The 17,358-nt window shown below is 38.2% G+C and overlaps 2 protein-coding genes across 4 annotated transcripts in view; both read right to left on the reverse strand.

Annotated features, from left to right (window-relative positions):
- Nucleotides 1-1,757, reverse strand: part of LOC122838341 (ephrin type-B receptor 1-like) — a 102,431-nt gene extending 100,674 nt beyond the window's left edge. For all 3 annotated transcript variants that reach the window (XM_044128915.1, XM_044128914.1, XM_044128916.1), the window contains exon 1: nt 1,505-1,757. The gene's annotated coding sequence lies outside the window, so the exon portion shown is untranslated. The remainder of the gene's footprint in view (nt 1-1,504) is intronic.
- Nucleotides 1,758-4,063: 2,306 nt separating this feature from the next.
- Nucleotides 4,064-17,358, reverse strand: part of LOC122838342 (glypican-1-like) — a 41,844-nt gene continuing 28,549 nt past the window's right edge. Inside the window, exons 2-10 of the mRNA XM_044128917.1 lie at nt 15,502-15,660; nt 13,040-13,257; nt 12,394-12,567; nt 11,014-11,179; nt 10,075-10,205; nt 9,170-9,307; nt 8,097-8,227; nt 6,486-6,661; nt 4,064-5,478 (exon numbers count right to left, since the gene is read on the reverse strand). Coding sequence (XP_043984852.1) covers nt 5,297-5,478; nt 6,486-6,661; nt 8,097-8,227; nt 9,170-9,307; nt 10,075-10,205; nt 11,014-11,179; nt 12,394-12,567; nt 13,040-13,257; nt 15,502-15,660 — 1,475 coding nt within the window. The 3' untranslated portion in view covers nt 4,064-5,296. The remainder of the gene's footprint in view (nt 5,479-6,485; nt 6,662-8,096; nt 8,228-9,169; nt 9,308-10,074; nt 10,206-11,013; nt 11,180-12,393; nt 12,568-13,039; nt 13,258-15,501; nt 15,661-17,358) is intronic.

Below are 17,358 nucleotides of genomic sequence, written 5' to 3' on the forward strand. Positions count from 1 at the left end.
AGGAATGTACTGTCTTTTGTCTACAGTGCCCATAATATGCCATAGTCTCATGATGCAAGTATGTGTGCTGTGTGAAGGACCACAACGTAAAACATAATTGAAAAGATGAATAACTAGGACTATATAATTTTGTTTTGAACAATTTGTAATTTTATAAAACAAAGCATCTCAAAGCTTTGATGGGCTATTGTATTCTAGCCCCAAGGGACAATATTTGTATTTTTCTTGCAGTTATAGCTGAACATGTTGGGATAAGCCTTTGCAATTCTAGAAACTGACATTTTTGCCCTTTCATCTGTAAAATTGCTCAGACTTTTTCAAGTTGTTTTGAGAAAATCTGCAAACAGAAATATTCACATGTTCCCACACATTCTCATTTGGCTCTTCAAATCCCTCAATATCCTTTGAGCAAAACCATTTATCTATAGCCTTAACTACAGATTTAATATTAGTAAACAAAATTTTCTGTCATAAACTCTACCAAACATCTGTGGTTTAGTCAGAAACGAGGCAGGACAATCATAAGTTACAATACTGCCATACAGAAACACTAAATGCTCGCGAAGAAAACTTTGATCATAATTGCAGTTTTAATTTAAAAAAAAAGATTAACAAAATTTACCACAAAAAAAAAAAAAAGAAATCACAGGGAGCCAGAGCAAAACAAAAACAGGAATACAGGGGAAAAAGACAGCAGAGAACTGATGGGGAAATAAAGGGAGAAACCAGTGAGGAGTGACTGATAACATACTGGTGAGGTTGATTAAATGAACAAGGACAGACGACTGATCAGAAACGGGTTGCAGGTGTGAGAGGAGAGAGAGGGAGAGAGAAAACAGCACCGGGGCGAGGGAGAGTAAGTACACAAACTGAATAACTAGGAAAATTAATTTAACAAATAACTAGACAGAAGGAGCATGATAATATTTTCATTTTGCAGTTATGCGCTACTTTGTGTGAATCTATAAAGCAAATTCCCAAATTAAAAACAGTTTCATTCAAGTTGATGTTTGTAACCTTTTAAATGTGGAAAATTTCAAAGAGTGTGATACTGAAGCAAGGCCCTTAGTCGGTGGACAAAACTGGATTGCCAAATTTTTATGTGATCAATATTTGTAACATTTATAACAAACTTTTGTCCAGATGATTTTGCAACAAGGTATGTTTGATGTTTATTTCAGTGTTTTGTATCTTTGTCTCCCAGTTAATAACGTTGCAGTTTAGAATGTACCTTTTTTAAATGCTCAGATTACAAAAATATACAACAAAGAAATAACTTTTTACAAAAATCGAAGAAAATTGCAGTGAATAGATAAATTATGTGTGAAAAATTTCAAAGAAAACTGCAGAAACGTCATTATCATTGTGTTTTTGTACAGGCGATATGTCTTAGACATCCATTTCTCTCTGCTTTGTTAATGTTATAATTCTGTAAATATTACTGTCCCTTCTCAGCAAACCCTGGAGGAATATGAGGGATTATTTTTACTGACATTGTGCTTACCTCGGAGGTTCGCAGCTGTTCCGTTTGGTGACTAATCTTCTTTCTCCCTGGAGTTTTGGTCTCTACTTTAACTGCTGAACGAAATTGTCTTATTTTCAAAATAATGTCTGCTTCCTGCATATTGTGAAAAAAAGCCTTACTAGAAACATATGTATGTTTAGCACTCTAATTTATAAAACACTGACATCTAATTGCATTTTTAAACTTTAGCAATTAGCAAGTTAAGAGTGAAGACCCAGAGGTTAATTAGCTTTTTTTTAAAAAAACAAACAAAAACAAAATAAAACAATAAATTGAAGTGTTAAGAGAAAAAGCCATGACTAGATTCTTACATGTGACCATGGACTGCAGGGCAGGAAGGGGATTAGGTTAATAACACCTGCACAGGTGTTTTAACTTACGTTTACTTCCTTCCTCCCTGGACCACATTGAGTGACATTTCCCTAAATACCTTCCTAGCACCTTTTAGAAGGGGAACAATTTCTATTATTCTCTCTGGCACAAGCTTATCCTGAACATGGGTCTAATCTGCAGGCGTGGAAACGTCGGTGCCACTTCCTGTGCCGTTTCAAACTCCCATCAGATGGAAACAAATGCATTCAGTTTGGAACATGAGACCTTCAGATGAACTTGGGCATGATGTTTTAATACACTGTGGGCTGACCATATTGCTTTAAAAGGTTTTATATGTGGCCACACAGATTACACGTGCATTTGTGGGCGAGCTGTGTTTTTAAAAGCTGTGTGTAAAGGGACTATGTGGTCCTAATGTGTTTGTCAATTAAACCGTAAGAAAACTGTGCATACCCAACAATCACTATGGTGATGACAGTTGCAGCATGAAAATTATTGTAGAGCAATTCAGTCATAATGTCTTCGATGTTTGTTGCCTCAAAGTTCACGCGTTCGCTTGTGTTTTCAATAAAAGCCAACCTGTGCCAGTGAGTTCATATCTTTAAAATGTGCTGCTGCAAGAAGTTAAAATGTCCTCACAGCCTCCAATGTTCCCCCAAAAATCAATAAAAGATCTGCTGGCTGCCACATGAGCAGAGCAATAACATTTAAACTGTCTCCAGCAGCGTTAAGGTTGCTCTTTTAAATTGTGCTGCAGGAGTCGCTTAGCTGTTTTAAGGAGTAACTCTGGCCTGCCGGCCAAACGCTACGATGAGAACTGATCGATTCTCTTCCTGCCAAGGAAAAAATACAGCTTCTCGATAATGTCCTTCCAGATTACTGTAAAACACATGTTTAACTTTCAAGCCCCTCATAATCTGTTCAAACAAGTTTCAGATCAGTTTGGATTACCACATATATTTCTTTTTTCTTAGTTCCATAATTTCCCTTTATTTAGCTCTATTCATCTTTCCATCCACCAGAGACAAAATTGATTTTACAATTTTTTTCCTTCAAATTCAGAAATCTACATGCTTTTTTAATATATGTATTACAGTATAGGTTATACTTCTGTGATGCTGCATTGATACTTGAACATCTGTTTTAGTCATGTTTACTTCCTGCACATAACAGCACTGTTTTTTCTGTTACATTAATTATGTTTCTCTTTTTTGAGACTTTGATAGTTGTGAAGGTGTAAAGAAATATAGCTAATCTATATGATATCTGTAAATATCAGCCATAGCAGCAGCATTGGTTCATACTGGTGCATTCCCATTAAACAGGCTATAAAATTGTTTGTAATTAGGAGCCCGATTCAATAGAGTGCTTACAGCAGGCTAACAACTTTCCCAACAAGTGTGAAATAATTAGGATATTTTATATTGACACAGCAAAACGGTTAAAAACTAAAATAAAACCAAACGGGCCTACACAGGGCCGGATTTACAAGGATGGGGGCCCCTGGGCTGGAGTCAGTTTTGGTGCACTGTCCACTGAAAAATAATAATTTTACTAAAGCAAATTAAAATACAGTAAATTACAAATTACAATAGGTTAATATGTCCTATGGCCAGTTGCTCCATGTTATTCACAAAAAAAACATTTATTTTAGCTTCATAAATTTCACTTGAGAATTGTTTATGTTCTTTAAAATTAAAAAAAATATGCAAAAAGGTCACCTGACATGGGCCTATTGATTTTAAAAAGAATGCAATTGTTGCTAAATGCACATTCGTAAAGTAAAAAAAAAAAAAAAAAAAAGTCACACATAGGGCCTACATATGTTTACAATTTGTGAAATATTCGAAACAGGAGACAAGGCAACAACTCTTACACTTAGTGGCTATTTAACACAGTCCTAGCTACATTACAAGATCATTCCTATGAGTAATTATAGTATTAATTTAAATCTTCGAAATTGTAAGATTTTTTTAGCTGAAAACCAAATATGTCATTCAAAACAACAAAACTCTTGCCGCTCTTGAGGTGAAGCCGCCACCAAATCGCTACATTCTGAACTCGTCTTTAGTTCAAAATCCAAACCAAAGAGTTTGCCAACAAACCTAGAACAGACCAGTAATAACATACACAAAACAAACCAAAATTATTTATAATGAACGAAGAGCAGGACTCAATCCAAAGAATAATCGAGTGACACTCTCATCTGCTACAATCAACCAGAGTTTAATGGATGAAAGGTGTGATTAAATACACTGATGATTAAAAACCCGCCTAATACAGAGACCCAGACTGCATAAGTATGTGCGTTTTTAACACTGCTGCTATTTGTGTAAATTAACATGTCTGTAACAGGAAAGTAGGGTAGACTTTAAAAGAAGGCATGCCAAAGTAAATAATATCACCAGTCAAATGTAGAAAGAATGTTGCAAAAATTCTGTATATACACAAACCCAGGCAGCTTGAAGAACCGGAAAACCTTTTCTCTTGTTGTGAAATATTGGTTTCATAACCACAACCTGTGTACAGTGATGTGTGCCGTGTATGAAGCTTTGGTTTGATGTACTAGTTAATCAATCACTTTGAGATGAGTTAAGTACCTCTGAACGCATTCATCAAGAAATCTTCTCCTGCAGTAGCAGTACAGTAGCTTTTCCTCTTTTGTTAGTTTGTTCAATCATTACATTTTCTTTTGTGGTAATTGGAAACAAGGATACTTTGAAATTCCTCGCCCTCAATAAGCAGTTCTTAGAAAATGCGTGTGCTCTTGCTTATTGGAGGCTTTGATGAGGCCATTCCTTTATTTACAAAGGTAACGCCGTTTAAAAACTGGACATTTCATTTCAGGCTTTGAAGTAAAAGTAAGATAAACTGATGCAATCACAAAAACTCAGACATTTCAAGAGTGTGATGACTTCTCTGCATTGTTTTCGACTGAATGGATCACTTTTCAACATCACAGATAATGTGGATTTCATTGCCAGTAGAGTATTATGTTGTACATTCATGGCTCAGTATGGTGCCAGCTTTAAAGGTAATGTACACAAACATTTACAGCGTACATGGTTTGCTTAAGTTAGACAAATTTGAATAACATTTTTTTAAAAATCCTTGGTGAACGCACCACAGAGAAGGTCACCTGCTGGCTGGAAACTGGAGCTACAGACATCTTCTTCATCGTTGTTACTGTCTTCTTTCAAACATCCTCATCAAAAGATCCACTGACCTCACACTAATTCACATTCAAACTAAAACACATTGAAGCACAGCAAAGTAAAGAGTAAGGTCAATTTTCATTCCTTTAAGTCAAGGAAAATGTTCATCCATTCAACAAAATGTCTTTTTGGCAAAGTTTTGTTCCACTTTTCCTCCCATTCAACCCCATTTCCCGTTGTTCAGTCCTCAGGCCCCTTCATACAAAGCAGTGAAGGGGGTCCATCATCGCTGGAGCAGCAGGACGGTGAATGGGAGCAGCAGCGGGAGGTTGCAGACGCCGATGCGAGGTGTGGGCGCTCCTCCGACTGGCTTGGTCTCCGGCGCGTAGGCATAAAGTCCCGGTCTATTCCGAGCACACTGACCGCTCAAACACATCCCGCTTCCTGAGCCACTGATATCCTCACCTGCAGAGTTATCAAGGGAAATTTAAATAACTTGCATCTATTTTCACAATGCAGCCGTGAAGGAGTCAATTTGACTCCCGGAGAGCTTTCAACCTCGAGGAACTATTTTAAATTGAACTTCCTTTGGCTCAGAGTTTATGACTTTTCCTAAAATGACTCGCTTTAACAACTCTAAAGTATTGGATATTTGTCACATAAAATGTCCTGCTGGGGGAAGTCACTTTTACACTTTATGAACTGCATCTGGAAATTGCTATGGACCTTGAATTTAGTGCAAGTGAGTTACAGGAATCATGACTGACCACATAAAAAGAACAAATATTTACTCTGTTGGTTTACTGGTGGAATGATAGAGCATTGGAAAAAATGAAAATGCCAATTGGCTTGTAAGGTATAAAGCTTTTCATTCTGGAGGAATCCAAACAGGTGAAATCAGTGATTAATATTAGATAGTAACACATTAACATTGTTTTTGCGTCCCTAACTGTAGTTTTGTGCCTTTTCTTAACAGACATAGCTTCACCTATGAGATCTGCAGATAATTATGCACTCAGTATGTCTTCAACATGACATGATCTGTACCGTAAAGAGCAAAAAACAAATAAAGTAATCAAGAGTAGAGAAAATCAACTAGTAGGAGGAATGTAAAGTCAGTCAAGTTAAACTTTGTGATTTTTAAAAAAATGTTTTCTCAAGAAACTTCAAACTTTCTATTCAGGTTACAACAGCTGCCACTTGTTTTTCAGTCTAAGCTGAATTATTTGAAACGTAGATAACTTGGGGGCGGGGGGCAGAAGACTTCTCATTTTTCAATTACTTTTTCATTCTCTTTCTTCCATATTTGCAAGATTCGTAAAAGACTAACAGATGTCTTTTTAAAGGAAATATATTCCCCACAAATACCAGTTTTTGTTAAACTGTTACCCATTCTTGTGTTGTGTTAGCAGAAATGTAGAAAATGTTGAAAGTATGTAAACCTAAGAGAAAATTTTTTGAAAGGGTCTTACTTGCATCCTGAAAGTCCACATCTTTGCCTTCCAGTGCATCTTTTAGTCTGTTGCTCATTATTTTCAGTTCCATGATCTGCTGTCGGATTTTCATGATGGGTTTTGTGATGTCGAGATCCACTTCTGGGTTGTTGATCTGATTTGCCAAACCGTCACCCATCACCCCTGGAAGGTACCTGACAGGAGCAGAATGCAGCTAGTGAACCTCTTTCACATCGCCAGTAAATGAAAGACCGACAACTGATTACAAAATGATTAGTGAAGAGTTATAGAAGAGTTGAAGGAGAAACACTTTACATGCAACATCCTGTTCTTTAAATTTGGGTTTTCATGACATTTTACTGCAAATCTGCCTGGTTTGCACAAAACATCAGCTAATGAACACAAACGTTCCCATACTTCTGTGGTATTGCAGTGTAGATCTAATAATTTCTCATATAATTCTTTATTCTTTTCTTGTCTCTAGCTTGTTGTGAATGCAAAACAATCCTGCTAAACTCCAGTAACTGCAGGTCAGGGGAAAAAATATTTACAAGAAACGTGGCTAGTTTAAAATAACTCTAAGAACAATCAGCAAACCCATACTTTTCATCAGTCGCCAGCAGATGTGGACTGTTGCTAGAGGGAGAGGTGGATTTAAAAAGTAAGACATATGAAGCAATTTTAACATAATGCAACAAGAAATGATTCAGCAATTTGTATTAAAATATTGTTAGTGTTCAAACTTGTGAAACCACGTTTAGGCTTTAACAATTTCACTTTAGTCACTTCATTTTATCCCTGATTGGAGAAAAATGTTCTTATAAAATCCACCAGAGGGAGAAGAAGCTCTTTAAACAGTTTGCCACACAAATAGTTCACACTCACACAAAATTCATACATCCTTCAGCTGTCACACCCAGTCAGTGATTCATGTATATTTCATGGTTCCTCACGTTATTCAGAGAAGGAAGACTCGTTTAAATGAATGTGTTTTAGAGGATAAATCTGATAGCTTGGCTGCAATCCAAGCACTTTAAACACAAGGAGATGCTGAGTGTGGGTGAATAATGCACATATAAGCACAGCGTCACATCGCTCTGTAATCCATTTACTCGTGAACTGAGGGAGGTTTGTTTGTCTGTGTGGCTTTCAATGCTTCAGCTAAACTGCTTTTTAAAACCATGGATGTAATTTTATCTCAGTATAATTTTAAATTTGGCAGAATTGAGATTTAATGTTCTTATATTTAATTGTAGCAAATTGTTTCCATCATAACAGCTTCAACATAACCTGCGTTGTCTCTTCCCTTTCTGATTGGATTTCTTCTCTTTAGAACCTTTTTTTTATCATGCGATTGAAATGATTTCTTCCACACATGCAGAAAGACTGCAGACCAATGTTCAAACCCTGGACTTTTATTTCTGAAGACCGTGCTTCCAACTGGACCACTTTGCACCCCATTTAATCCTTCTTAATCAGAAGATGAATGCATTTGACCGAAATAAAATGAGCCTCTTTACATAAGAGACTAATCTGTAAATTTAGGGAACACAAACAGTAACTCTTGATTAGTTTTATGAAATTAATTAAAGATGACTAATTCCCATCTTCGTTTTGATTCGCTCTCACCTGGCTTTGGTCATCCCGTTCCAGCAGTTGTCCTGACTGTTGCTTTCAGCCGCCAGTTTGCTGCACAGCGCGACCGGCAGCTGGACCCAGTACTGACGCATGTCCCTCAGTTTACTGGACAGATCTGACACCTGAGGCCAGAACAAAAGCAAAAACATTTTCTAACATCACATCATACAGAATCTGTTCAGTTGCAGTCATTTTTATCAGTGCTAAAGCCTGAAAATATCAGTTTAACTTTAAGATTCATTGAGAGTTTCTCGAACCGTGTTGGTTTCTCTGCACAAATTACATATAAACGCTGTTATTTGGCTAAATTCCAGTTTAATTCATTCAAAACTGGTTGTGAAATATCAGCTGAGTGTGTGGGATCCTGTGGAAGGAATCTCACTCTAATTAAAAAGACAAACAGCTATTGAAGCAGATCATCTATAAAACATTTCTAACTTTTATCAAGTCTAATTAAGACACCTACAGTGGTAGTTTTACAGTAACAGAACCCAAATTACTACACACACATTCTAAATATCAACTATTCAAGAACCAATGAGCTAAAATTTCGCTACACAAACTAAATCAGGGATTTTTATCTTTTATGTCTGACCCATCTTTTCAGATTTGGACAGATTCAGAAACGGTTCTTTATCGTTCATCCGATATCTGTTTAATTCTGTAAATGTTGCTGTTGTTTAACACGTTTCTGACTAAAAATGGTGCAGATTCTTAGCTTTGATGCATTTTGTGTCAGACTCTTAACAAATCAAGCAGAAATTGTAACTGATTTATCAGTGGATCTCTGATTAATACACAGTTCTCTTTGGAAATTTAATATTTTCCATTTCAACTTCAAATAAGTTACAAAAAAATTACAGAGAAATAAGAAAGGACGGTATTAAAGTTAGCTTGGACCAAAGCAGCCATGAAAAGGTGATTGAAAACTTTCGGCAGGATAATAATCCCAAATACTTCCAGATAAAAAAAACAACATGGTTCACTAGACACAAACTTCATCTTCTTCCATATCGGTCAGTTTGATAGAAAACCTGTAGGATTAAAATGCAGTGGACACACACCTGGATTTCCAGTCTGAGCCCAGCCGTTGGGGACGGTTTGAATTCGTACGCAGTCAGCGAGCCGCTCTTCTTCTTCTGCTCGTGGGCTTTTGGAGTACCTGTTCCTGGTTCACCTGGGGAGCCGCATGTTTGGAACACCTGCAGAAACAATTCCCAAGCTTTTACCACGTTTCTCAAAAACTCCACATCCTCAATTCACCGCTACACACTTCACTTTTTATCTTAATAGCATGTGACAAAACTGCAATATTTATCTAGTGTTTTGTTGCAGCAGGCAACCAAGTTTTATTATTTGTATTTAACAGGCAATGAAGATGACTGACTGAGCAAGACAAAGCGTTCTTTACCTCAATTCATACAGAATTCACTTTTCAACTGGACGCAACTTAAAAAAAAAAAAAAAAAAACGCTTCTTTTCTTTTTAACTTTATTCCTCCTCACAGAAGGTTTCAGAAACTGAGAATGTGGATAAATGAAATATTTTGATTATATTAATTTCTTGCCCAAAGGCAAACGTAGAGAGAGCATTTCCAGTTAGCTGTAGGAATAAAACAGTCCACTAGATGTCGCCACCGGCAAACGTCTGAAATAGCTTTGAATATAATATCATCCCTCCATCCATACAACACCTAATCCCTACTGGGGTCCGGAGATGCTGGTGCCTATCTCCAGCTAACGTTTTGGGTGAGATGAATATAATACCTATTTGTGAAAACTTTATTTAGAAATTAAATCAATTAAACATTTTATGACTGATTCAAGAATAACCCTTGAGACGTAGCACCTCATTTCCCTAAAAAACATAAAATAAACAACAATAATTAAAATCCTAATAAATAAGTATAAAATATTTATACACAACATTTAAACAGAATAATTTAACGCTGTAAAATAAAATGTCTTACCTTAGCTGTAAATGTGTCCATGTTTTGCTGCAGGTGGTGCACAGCTTCGTAGATCCTCATGGGGATGGAGGACAGAACCACGTCCAGGCTGGGTTCTGTGCTGAAGCTGGACGCTACTTGGATCATTGTGTCTGAAAGCAGAAACAGAGACAGAAATCAGAAACCACTGCTTTACATACGCAACCTGTAGAAACTCTTTACGGTTAAACAGAAACCAAATGGAATCAAAAAACTAACAATCTATCTACAGTTTCAAATAGGAATTTATATACCCAAAATAAAGCGACATCTTTTTTACTCACTGTCTGAAGTTAAAACGATGAAACTTATCTTGTTTTACGTCAATTAGAATTACTAATATTATTTCTATTTGCTAAATGCCACAATAATGAGAGAAATAAAATCTCAGATTATCTCTTTAATGTCTTCAAAGTCAGAAGTTTGCATAAATTTATTTTGGTAGAACTGTCCTTGAACTGTGTGACTTAGATCAAACCTTTTGCTTCTCATCAGACCTGGCTGGGTTTCTGACCCATTCCTCCTGAACAGAACAGAACTGGTGGAACTGGTTTTGTAGGCCGCCTCACTCTTACAACCTCTCAGATCTGCCCACAACTTCTTTATAGGATTGAGATCAGGGCTTTGTGGTGGCCATGTCAAAACATTGACTTTGTTGTCCTAAAGCCACTTTGTGACCACTTTAAAGCTCCGGTCATCTGAGCTTTTAACTCTCTGACTGATGTCTTTAGATGTTGGTTCCATATTTCCACATGATTAGGTTTATTTTATGAAGTGCACCAGTTGCTGCCACCCTCCATTTATGATTTATGAGTTTAACCTTTTTACAATATTCTAACTTTTTCAGTCTTGGCATATTGCGGTCTAATTGATTACGTCTCAAACAATAAGATGAGTTGAGGATTGGCCGGTGCGTCTTACCGATGAGCGCCTGCCACACCGGATCCAGGTCAGCCTGGTTGGCCAGGCAGCCCTTCATGACGTTTGAGCAGTAGTTGGAGCAGGGCTGGACCGAGGCCAGGCCGCGGCAGTGAGGGCAGTATACCAGTTTCATCAGGGCCTTGGTGCACTCCTCAGCGAGAGACACCTGGAATCAGACCCGTCAGATTAAAAGACGGAGGTTAATGGGGATGTTCAGAATGCTTTAGATGCATTTTATTCCAAACGGATTACTCCGCAGTACCAAAGTATGACAACAGAGGGCAGTATTTACACATCATTGCATGAACAAAATGGGATTATGGCCAAAACATTTGCCACTAAACTGTTAGAAAACAAATAATGGGGACAATTAGAAATATACTTTTAAACATCTTTATTCAAGGAAAAAATTTAAACTCTGGCTTCCCATGAGAAAGATTTTATTCCTACTTTTTAGAGACCTTGCATAAAATACATCATGTAAAAACAAAACATTATGAGTTTAAATGTGGACAGGCCATTCATTAAAGTTTCTAATTTTAGTCTCATGAACAGACTCCCTCGTGTTTAATTTGGTCAATGTTGCATTACAGAGTGAGGTCATGAGGTTTGAGTTATATTAAGAGTCTGCAGTCACAGAGACAGCCGAGCATGTAGGCTGGATGTGAACCGTGATGCAATAGGAAGTTTCAACAGGTGGCAGAAATGTGTGTAATTCATCACAGGAAGGAGAAAGGAATAATTCAAACCTTTAAAACATAGACAGACATTTTCCATTAAAACTCTTATGCAGGATTGCAAAGAATGCATTTGCATCAAGTTTGTCAGGATTACAATCTTGATCTTTTAAAATAAGCTAGTAAAACTCCAACTCATTATTAAAGAAAATTACCTAAAAATCCTGATTATAAAAAATGCTTTTTGATGAGAAACATAAAAGAAGACAGACCCTGCACACATGTGGGAGTTTGTGGATAATCTCCACTAAGATCTAAAAAAAACAAAACAATAATTTTACATCCATCTTGTCAACCCTCTAAGAGAGAGCTTTGTTCTGACAGCAGAGGCTGACAGTTCGTTTTCGATTATCTTTGTGTTTCCCATTTGCAGGGCGGAGGATTTTTCTCTCACAGTTTGGGTGTGACAACCACACAGCCACCACATCTGCTCTCCTGGGAATCAGCCCAGCAGACATTAGACACATTCCCAAACAAACAGCCAAATGATCAATAATTCAGATGGCATTTTCTTCTGGCAGAGTTACCAGAACGCAAACCGTAACTGCTTAAGCCTGAGCTGATGTTTCCATGTTTGTCCTCAACAGGAAGGGCGGTCTTAATTGTGTGTGTGCAGAAGGAAACACAAATACACAAAACTCACCTGTGAGACCTTCCTGATCACATCTGAGCTGACCAGCAGGCCCTGGACAAACGACCTGGCTGTGACAAAAGACCGGATCACTTTCGTTTTCATGTCCCGGGGGATGTCTCCAAATGGCCGCAGCGTCTCCTGCTGCTTAGCAACACATTCCAGGTAATCCTCCGACAGGTTGACCTGTCCAACAGAGACGACAGCCGAAAACACAGAGCAGAACAATTAGGCTTCATGACGCAATTTGACTTATTTTAACCAAACATTTATGCAGATTTAAAACCATGGGTACAATCCCTGATCTGGATTTTTAGGTCCTTTCCTGTGTTCAATTTCTACAGACGAGGATGAGGGTCACTGAAAAGAAAATAATAATTCTGACTTATTTCTCAGACATTAATCTTCTGATATCAAAAGAGAGAATTTAAAAAATTTAAAATTTTGAGATTGAAGTCAGATTCTTTCTTTCTTTTTTTTCCAGTGGCTCCAATACTCTTCTGTAAATTATCTGTTCATTCCATCACTCATACATTTTGCATTCAGCTCAGTTCAATTTAATTCAGTATTTTTTAACTCATTTCATGTCAATACACATCTACTAGCATTTGAAACTACAGCAAACTCAAGGCCCAAGAGGGCGTATTCCTGTACTCACCTCTGTGGGGGCAGAGGCTTTAAACGTTCGCTCCAGCAGCTGGGACCAAAACTCGGACAGGTTCTCTTCCAGGTGGAGAGCTGAGCCCCGGTAGTACTGACGCAGGTCAGCATAGAGCTCTGCAAACAGACGGACGTTCTGGGAGTACAGGGGGCCCAGCGGAGACAGCACCTCCTGCAGCATGCGCTCAGACTGGCCGTGCAGCTCCGTGAAATACGCTACAGAAAGACAGCAGAGGAAAAAGTCAGGACACAACAAGCTGACGTCAGACTTTGTAAGGACAGTCCAACTAAATAATATTAGAGTTAAATTGTGCAGATTTATCTCTGCCACTTCATTTCCAGCTCTGAACTTTTATATTTTTTTAGTAGAGTTATGCACAACTACTACGTTTACAAGATAGTTTAAAAGTAACTGAAATCTTTCCAGATGATAAAGTGATAGAGAACAACTATGCAAAGCAAATTAATTTTAACAGTTCAATTTGATTTAAATGTAATCCACCAATGCACAACAAATATTATCTCAATGCACTTTGCAAAACAAACACAGGTGTAATTCCCAGGTGTTCGGTGGATTAAACACTGGCTCACAGACTAAATTTCTACAGCAGACAGATTCTGCTCTTTCCACCCTAAAAAATCTGATCTGTCGCTTCCATATGTGGTACTAAATTGGATCCGTTTCCGATTGTTTTCAAAGCAGTCTGAATGATGATGTCGTGATTTCTCCAGCTTTTATGTTATTGATGTGAGACCTGCGTTATAATTCTGCACCAAAAAAAGCCACACCAGGTAAATCAGGACATATTATAGACATTATAAAATGATGAAAGAAGTCTGCACCACTGAAATTTAAAACAACTCAGAAGTTTCAGTAAGTGCTCCACAAAAGCCTTGCTTTCCTTTTGTTAGCGTCCTTCGTCTTGTGACGATCCTGTCGGATCCCTTTGCTGAACAAACTTTAAAATTGATCCATAAACAGTTCAGTCCTACTTCTGTAAACTGTCCAATGCTGTGTGACGACAATGTTGATTTGGTAAACCGTTCACAGAAGTTGCATCACGGTTTAATTAGTAGAATGAACAACCACACAGCAAAAAAAAAAAAAAAAAAGTAAAAACTGAGAACTGACCATCAAGTCCTGCTGTGTGAAAGTAGCCAAATATGTCAAGTGTTTAACTTTAGTGAGATGCTCCTTTAAGCCTTTCACCAGATCCTGAAATCGGTTTGAAGAGTCGTTACTCGACTTCACACTTTTAGCTGCGAGAATTCAAATGTGAAAAAGTTCAAGCGGTATAAATGCTGCTCTCTACATCACCCAATGTTGTTGTTGTCCGTTTGGCACTTCCTGCCACTGGGTTGTCACAGCAACCACTCCCACTCCACCACTGCGTGCCCACGACCTGGCAGATGTTTTAGGCTGGATGCTCTTCCCCTCCCTTCCTGCCTTTACAGCATTCAGTCGTCTAAACTAACTTCAGATCAGTCAGATTCATTCAATTCAGTCGGATCCAAACACGCAGCCCAGTTCAGGTTAATAACTTCATATCTTTACAAATGCGTTCACTTTGTAAACTGGTTACTTTTATTGCTTGAGCTTCTTTTTCTTGCCTAATTAAAAAAAAAAAGCCTTTCTGTAATGATTCCTTTAATATCTCCAGTTCTGTCAGATAGATACAAAATGACAGTGAGAAAAAACAGAGAAAATTAGAGAATCAGAGTGGTGTCTCTTTACTGTAATGGCTTCAAAGGCTGTGGACTGCTGCCAGGCTGCTGTAACCACAACCAGATGGACAGCCACATTACTGCAAGTCCACAAGGCCTTACGCCTTACACTAATAATAATGTCTTGCTCTGACTTTGTCCTCCTGCTGCCCAGTCTCTGTCTTTATTTCTGCGTTTTGACTCACAGTTTCCGCTCAGCGCGATAATTTGTTCTCACTTGCTGTGCTTGTGTGTCTCCATGTTGGTATTGGACGCACTCCTAGGTTTTCTTCTTCTCTACATCGCCCTCTGCCTCTGATAGTCAGTGATCTGCAGCATCGACTTCTCGGTGGGTCAACAGCTCATTAGCTGAACTAGCTACTGCCTCCAGGGACAACCTTTTTTCTGGTGTGTGTGGGTGTGTGTGTGGGTGTGTGTGTATCCCTAAAGATCAGTGGATCGGCTTATCGCATTTCATTGTGTCTGGCTGACTCCGGTCTCATTATAGCACCCAGGCAGGGGTCTTCTTGTCACAAAGGACACACAAACCTACATCCACACACACACACACACACACACACGCGTGCACATAATCACTGCTGTTATTGAAGCTGCCGTATTGACCACCAAACACAACTTCGCAAATACACAACATACAAATGTCACGCTCCTCTGGGTGCGCTTCTGAAGGTTTGTTATTGAGCTCTGGCAGTAATGAGTGTCTTGTATGCACTCACACACCAACACCCTACTTACTGTCAAAGCTCCTGTGGAGATTGTTGAAAGTTGCCTGCAGGGACCTGCCGGCCTCTCTGATCAGTCCCTCGGTCTCCTGGGCGCTCAGACCGGCCAGGTTTCCCTCCATGGCGATGGTACAGCAAGTCGGACCCTGAGGACACATCCTCAGATGTTCACCTTTAAAAAGAGGGAGAGACTCCGTCACGTAATTGGAATGCATAAATTTTTATGAGTCAGTAACTAAATTAGTCAGTTTTTCCACATTACTCTAATTTACAACCAAGTGACACCTGAAATTACAGCAAATTAACAGCTAGAGTGCTCTCCACACACACCGACACCCTCATCTTAAGACAAGCAAACGTCTTTACAACATGCTAAGCTCTTTTTTGTTTTTGTTGGGTAGGGATGCATCAATCTACTTTATCCACTGCCAATACTAAAATCAGAGGTTTTTATAATCGGCCGGTACCGATCCGATACAGACACACAGTGCTAATCTGACTTAACATCTTTTTTTAAATTTTTTTTTTTACACAAACATAAATGTACTAAATTACAGATTTATATCATAACTCCACCAGTCCAGCACACTTAAATACACCAACAGCTTCACAAGTTTGACCACAAGTACTGACTGAACTAATTAAACAACTTTAATGAGTTCAGTCAGTATAATTAGGAGATGAACAGCCGAGGTAAAATAAATAATAAAGAAACTGAAACTGACAAAAATAGGTTGTCTACCTAAAGCATCACTTACTCATTTTAAATTAGTAATATTATTCGGTGGGGATGAAAAGAAATACTTTTTCTTTTTATAAATTCACTACACCTCTAACCCTATTTAAAAAATAAATAACACTAAAGCAGTTTATAATTATTTTCACTTTACTTTTTCACATTGATTAGTGTCTTGTAATTACAACAAACTTCAAACTACTAATTGACTTGGTTGAATGAGTAGCCTTGAGCCTCTTGTGACAGAGCACAGAGGAAAATGATGAATAATAAAGAAAAACCTCCAATATTCAATGTCAGGAAGATGCAACAAACTCTGGCTCTGTTTCAGTTCATCATCGCTCTAAATGCCAGGGAGCCTCATTAAGAAAAGCAACTCCAGTCATTTAGATCTATCCATGTCAGTCCTTTGCATTAGATGAAATTAGGGCTGCATGACATCAGGAAATGTGTAATTGTGATATTATTGCTGAAAACTGTGTAAACGATTAACCATCATTTTTCAACAACTCCCGGTTATATTTTGTATTTTACAAAAAAAAAAATAAACATCAGGAGGATTTCCAGAGGCAGTTAAGAATACAACCAACTACATATCGCATTCTGCTAAATATGGTGTCCAAATGCAGCAATTTTCCCACTACAGAGTGATTTTGTGAATGTGATTGTGTCTCAGTTAATGAGCCAGGAGGATGAAACATGATACGTATCTGCTTCATTCACATTAAGATTTTAAGCTTCTGTCATGAAGGGCGGTGTGTGAGGTGGTGAGGCAGACGCTAGACCCAGGTGAAAGCGCAAATGAAAATGTTTAATGGTGAAAATGTCCAAAATACAGTCCAAAAACCAGGCAGCACGGCAGAGCAAAATCCAGGGCTCAGCACCGGTAGCAACTGGATATACCAAGGACAAAAGACGTAGGAAGACGTAACCTAGACGTAGGACCTGACGAAGACACAGACATACAGGTGACACTAAATACACAGAGGATAATCAGGGAATGAGACACACCTGGGAACTAATCAAGGGGAGACAGGAAAACACAGAGACTCAGACACACAGGAAACTCGAAATAAACACACAGAAAAACACGGAACATGACAGCTTCCTTTAATCAGAATAATTAACATCCAA

The sequence above is a fragment of the Gambusia affinis genome, linkage group LG10 (genome assembly GCF_019740435.1).
Source record: "Gambusia affinis linkage group LG10, SWU_Gaff_1.0, whole genome shotgun sequence".
NCBI lineage: Eukaryota > Metazoa > Chordata > Actinopteri > Cyprinodontiformes > Poeciliidae > Gambusia > Gambusia affinis.